The sequence below is a fragment of the Saccostrea cucullata genome, unplaced genomic scaffold, assembly GCF_032062105.1.
Source record: "Saccostrea cucullata isolate Sc308-1 unplaced genomic scaffold, CSIRO_AGI_Scuc_v1 ctg13733, whole genome shotgun sequence".
Lineage (NCBI taxonomy): Eukaryota > Metazoa > Mollusca > Bivalvia > Ostreida > Ostreidae > Saccostrea > Saccostrea cuccullata.
The window spans coordinates 7282-13069 of record NW_026920115.1 but is presented as its reverse complement, the minus strand read 5'-3'; the positions used below and the strand labels follow the sequence as shown (position 1 = coordinate 13069).

At 32.7% G+C, this 5788-nt stretch overlaps 2 protein-coding genes across 2 annotated transcripts; both read left to right on the top strand.

The window, feature by feature from the left end:
• Positions 1-738: 738 nt before the first annotated feature.
• On the top strand, positions 739-2686 carry LOC134243559 (uncharacterized). The gene is made up of 4 exons (XM_062725814.1): positions 739-1524; positions 1636-1832; positions 2004-2192; positions 2384-2686. Exons 2-4 carry the CDS (start codon positions 1788-1790, stop codon positions 2684-2686), a joined length of 537 nt encoding a protein of 178 aa, XP_062581798.1. The 5' UTR covers positions 739-1524; positions 1636-1787.
• An 84-nt stretch (positions 2687-2770) lies between these two features.
• LOC134243567 (uncharacterized) lies at positions 2771-3202 on the top strand. The gene has a single exon (XM_062725822.1). It carries the CDS (start codon positions 2791-2793, stop codon positions 3154-3156), a length of 366 nt encoding a protein of 121 aa, XP_062581806.1. The 5' UTR covers positions 2771-2790; the 3' UTR covers positions 3157-3202.
• Positions 3203-5788: the final 2586 nt, after the last annotated feature.

The window sequence follows — 5788 nt, the reverse complement described above, 5'->3', positions numbered from 1 at the left end:
TGTATTTTTAAATAAGATAAATTAATTTGTTGAAAATGCGAAGGAAAAAAACAGCTGCGTGGCAATGATATTTTTCTTGATAGAAATATTTAATTATAAGGTTAGACAGTGTACATTAAAAAAATAAGATATGATTGTTTATGCATGCGATGAATTATATAGTACCGTAATTTTCATGAAATACTCAACTCTTTTACTTCCATAGAAATGAATGACATAAATTAACAATTTAACATTGATTACAGTAATATTTTATAGACGTCTGCATCATAATAATGTCATGTGGATTTTTTATTCAAATAATTACAATTTTCTATAAGAGATGAATATAGTGATCATTTATCAAGTGTGCTGCATCCGTATAATCTTTAAGTTTTACTGCTTAATTATACGACCTCATGTAGATTTCTGTGAAGTCTGCTGCTGTTAGAATTTATTGCATATACAGTGTAAGTTATCACCTCAATAATTTCCAGTTTGGCAGTAATGTGTTAAGTGATAATTAAAAGCTGAATAGATTGATTAATGCATACAGAAAGGCAGGATTTTGAACTTGTCAAGGTTTCTCAAATATTTGATAAAATCTGGTATGTTCATTATAAAGCAAAATTAGTCACATACATATAAATCTTGGCTTTTTTTTTTTTTTTTTTTTTGCAGGACCGTACGTTCTTACTAGAAATACATGCAATAATTATAATTTAAACAACTAATCCCTATTATATAAATCATGGAAAGAAATATATTTTTTAAAAAAAAATACGCATCATAATTTTTCAAAGGATATATCAGAGAACTTGAAAAAAAAAAATTGTCCGCAAATCCGACATCATTAACGTTACACAACAATTTTGATAACCCATTTATCAAATGGTAATGTTAGAGAAGTTAATGCTTGACTTTATCAATTCTTGTTCTTTTTTAAATATAGCTGAATTTACCAATCTTTTGTTTTGCCTTTGATGTTCAGGATATAGAACGCTAAAGTACGATTTATGAATCCGAAAATTAAGTGAAAATTTAGGATAAAACATATTTGCCTCCCCATATATAAAAATATTTTTTGAGAAAACATTTAATGCAAAATCTTTCCCATGATATAAGCTAGGTTCCGTGCTGATTGAAAATTAGTTCTTTTTAAAAATACACATTGTGTCAAAAAATTTTAAAGCAAAATATCGTTACGGTTTCTTTAGCATGGGATTAAAAAAAAACTTCTTAAAATATATATCGCAACCTTTTAGGAGCTACATGTACTAGTATTTTAGACTTGGAATTCCATCTTGAAAGTAAACTGAATTCACAATAATATACGAGTACGCAGTGGAAAAAATTTCCAACATTACATTATGTATATTTAAACTCAAAGTTTTTACAAAAATATATAGATTTGTGATGTTCTCAGTTTATCAAATTTTTACTTTTCAGACAACTGCATCAGCTGCAATACCTTTGTTCGACCAAGGCAGGAGGCACTTCAATGTGACAAATGTCAACACTGGCAGCATCGAACATGCAATTCTGGTAAGAATTTTAAGTATTAAATCTAAATTATATGCTGCTGGGATTATCAATTTAAAATTCAAAATCTTATACACCGTAAAATCTAATCAAGGTATAATTCAACATTTTCAGGCATAACCAGAGCTGAGTACAGAAGATTAGTGCACGGCCAAGAAGATTTTGATTGGACTTGCGAAGGTTGTTCCAACAACTCAGAGGTCCCATCGCAAGACGACGAAGACGATGTCAACAACACATCGGAAGCTCCAGATGCCACTTTCCAAATGTCCCTGACTTCCTTGGTGGATCGGGAGAACACATCGGAACAGGTACATTCAATATTAACGTGATTAAGAATGTAAACGTTAGATTCCAACACTCCACTTGTTCTATACATTACAGTTTAATTAATCATTTTGAAGCCTTTTATGTTTCTTTTTGAAACAAACTTGAAGAGTTGGTGTACACGAGTTAGGTAGAAAAATAATTAATAATTTTAGCACACGGAGGATGAAAGAGAGGAGGAACCAAATGAGGACAACACATCAACAGCCCCAGCAGATGCCACATTTCACATTTCCTTGGGTTCCTTGATTGATCCGGAAGACAGACCTGTGGTGGATCCAGAAGACAGACCTTTGGTGGATCCAGAAAACAGACCTGTTGTGGATCCAGAAGACAGACCTGTGGTATAATTTCATTTTATAGTATCAGTATTATAAATGATAAACATTAAATTATAATTATGAATATTAAATGCATCGGTTTTTTTTTTTCAAAATATATTATTGTATCAGTCTTTTATTAACATGTAACAATGTACACTGCATTAGTTATATTATACATGTATGAATATTCAATTTTATTAACTATTATTTAGAATCAGCAAGAGGACCAGTCCTTTGTAGCGGACACATCTTTCGCTGTTCCTGCTCCCGTAAACGAGGATTCTATCAGAGAGGAAGTCATTGGTGACATTCCAGAGGAGGATGAGGCTGTGGTCGCTGAATATGAAGTGGTAGACACAGGAACCAAACGGGGCAAGAGGAAACTGGTCGACAACCGTGGATTCCAGTATACTATTAAGGTAAAAAAATGGTTTTACACAAAAGAGGAAACATTTTTTAAAATAAGAATTTATGCAATAAACAATGAAAAAAGCTTTAATATATGCAAAAACTAATGAAAACATTGTTTCTACATATTTTTAAAATTCAACTTTAAACTTTTATCAGAAGCAGAGAGGAGATGGATATTTATATACAGACGGACTTGCTCGATTCCCTTATGGAATATGTGTGGCGCCAGTGGCTGAATAACCCCACCTTTCCTGTCAGGAACTGGAGTGTGTTTATGCTCGCCATTCGCACCAACAACGATGTAGAGGGATGGCACAACAGGCTTAACAGCAGAGTTGCACAAAGAGGTCCTGTTCCCTTCTACTTGTTGTTGGTGGAACTACACAAAGAGGCAAAACAGATCCCCCTACAGGCAAAGTTGATCTCCGAAGGGAAGATGGTTCGCATCCATAAGAAAAGGTCAACTCATGTAAATGGTAAGCTGTTCGCTGCATGGAGGAAGTATTCGGAGGGGGAAATGACCACCAGTCAGCTTTTGCGGCGTTGTGCCAATGTGTATGGACCAAGCGATTAAACTACGTATGATCCTTTCGGAGATCAATTTATATTTGTATATATATTTATATTAGGGATGTCAAATCGGTCAATTTTCAATACTCGGTTACTCGGACGTTTTTCCGATCGAGTACCCGGGTACTCGGTAAAAGTGTAAATAAATTTCAACAAGTAAATTGAAGACTGTAAAACATTGTAAACTCTTATAGAAATAAAACCAGATGCACTGATAGGAGGCTTATCCGTAAATGTATTTCTGTTGTAATAAGACGAAATTTAATATAACATTTTTTAAAATTCAATTTTTTCATCAGATAAACACAAGAAATAAAATCATAAGTTGTTCACAGTGTTTTTGTTAAAAAAAAAATCTGCTCCGTAATTGTAATGTAACTTTTTGTCGCGTTTGACGACCAGGTATCAGTCGTCAGAGCTACGCGTGTACGGTATCAACTTGAACTTGATCAAGTTCTCCTAACAGAGCGGATTTACGATTTTCGTACACTTTTTCGATCCTAGATTTTTAGAATATTACGGGACGGTATTTTGTAGTTTGGTGCAACGATGGACATCAGTTTTTTTGCAAGCCTTTGCCTTTAACCAGTTGTATTGGCATGTAATCAAACACAACCATATCAACAAACGCACGTGTAATATCATCCGCTCTTTTCCCAAGAATTTACGGCTTCTCGGAGAATTCACAAAATTATCTAATTTATTAAACATAATGGATCTTAAACGATGTTCAGTGAAAACAAATAATTAAAGCCTAACAAAAAATAAGGGAGAAGACAGCTGAAGGTGAGAAAAGTCAGGTACCCCAAGTGCTTGGTCACGATAATTACTGTATAAACACTGCCACAGGCAATAACGGTCATTTAGAGTCGTAGTAAAGTGCAATGAGCATTTTACGTTTTAAAACAAATTGTTTAATGCATTAATAAATAAGCTAAGAAATATTTAAAAATATACATCCGAGTAACCGAGTACCGATTTTAGTATTCGATACTCGGACGTTCGATCGAGTACCCGGTTAACCGGGTACTCGTTGACATCCCTAATTTATATACAATGCATCTGTATGATAGAGTGCCATGTCAAATACAATGTTTATGTTATAGTATCATTTATTTAAATATTATATGTATATTTTATTAAATCAATTTTTTTTAAATATGACACACAAATCAATCGTTTGTGTTTTCTTTACTTCTTATCAAATAATATTTTTTTAATGAAAGGGAAAATAAATAATCTATCCTTGTTTTGCATGAAATAAATTATCTGGATAGAAAAAAATGCCAGTCCCCCTAAACTTACTTCTGACTATATGTACAGAAAAAAGTTTATAAAAGTCAATTTACGGTTATGAATGAAAAAAAAATTCTGATGCATTTTTTTAACAGCTGTAAAAGACAATCACATACTAATTAAAATATTCCTGTTATTAATGTAATAACCCATGGTAGGATGTGTACGTATTTAATAATACCTTTGTGTAACACTAGATGGGTTAAAAATCATAAACAAAACAAGTGCTTGTGCTGTTCATGTATATTATCAGATCTAATAATTTTGGATAACTTCATCGAGGCTTCAGTATTTAAATATTTATAAATAACTATCATAAAATGATTACCAGAATGAAAATCAAATGTTTATTTAACCATTCAGTGTTTAAAAAAACGTAATTATTCCATTTTACTGTAATACATACCCATTTTAACTTGGTAGCAAAATCCTATCTTTCAGCTCGATTTCCAAGAGTTACTTATCACAATCAGAAAGATGATTTCAAACAGACCTATTTCCTAATAGTAATATACAACCACAAGTTATATGGTGTTAAACTAATTTTTCTCCACAATATAACTCAGTATAACTCAATATTTACATAGGTGCCGAAACGTCGTGCTTAAGGTGCCGGAACGTCGGGGTGCCGAAACGTCGCGGTGCCGAAACGTCGTCGCAGGTGCCGAATCGTCGCGGTGCCGAAACATCGCGGTGCCGAAAAGTCCAGAATTCGGATGATCTTCCCCTTTTCCACCTTAATTCCGATGCTAAAGGAGATGAACAGGGTGATGAAATGGAGTTTGAAGAACCAGATGAATCTGAGGAATTAGATGAATCGTCCATTCTGCATCATGATCCTCCAAAATGAAAATTTCTTTCGAATTATGTTGTTAGAATTTTTGGAATCTCGATCCCGAATGGGAAGGTATAATGCCCTGATAGTATAATGCCCTGATTGATCTGATTGCATATATTTACTAAAATAAAGAGTTTTTATGTGCATAAACAATATTATTTTTATTGGAAATTGTGAATATTAACATTTTATCAAAGAATCATCAAGAAAATGCCAAATTAGATATTTTTATTTAGTTTTATTTGACAGAGAAATTGACAGGAATATAATGTCCTGATTTTAGGGTATAATGACCTGATGACCTGATAGTATAAAAACTTCTAATAAACCCAACCTAGCAAAACTTAAAAATTACAATTTGATTTTATAACTTTTAAGGATCATATATAAAATTAGTTTAATTCAGTGTGGGCTAAATTATCTATTGTATATTGTTTAAAAATCGCTTTTAAAGTTTGCAAGGGGTATAATGTCCTGATTTCTGAGTGCTGCAAATATGCAA

Bases quoted from the DNA above. Each gene is read 5' to 3' on its own strand.
- LOC134243559 (XM_062725814.1), top strand. From the start codon at position 1,788: ATGTCCCTGACTTCCTTGGTGGATCGGGAGAACACATCGGAACAG. The intron at 1,833-2,003 runs GTACATTCAATA...TAATAATTTTAG, and splicing joins GGGAGAACACATCGGAACAG to CACACGGAGGATGAAAGAGA. The intron at 2,193-2,383 runs GTATAATTTCAT...ACTATTATTTAG, and splicing joins ATCCAGAAGACAGACCTGTG to AATCAGCAAGAGGACCAGTC.
- LOC134243567 (XM_062725822.1), top strand. From the start codon at position 2,791: ATGGAATATGTGTGGCGCCAGTGGCTGAATAACCCCACCTTTCCTGTC.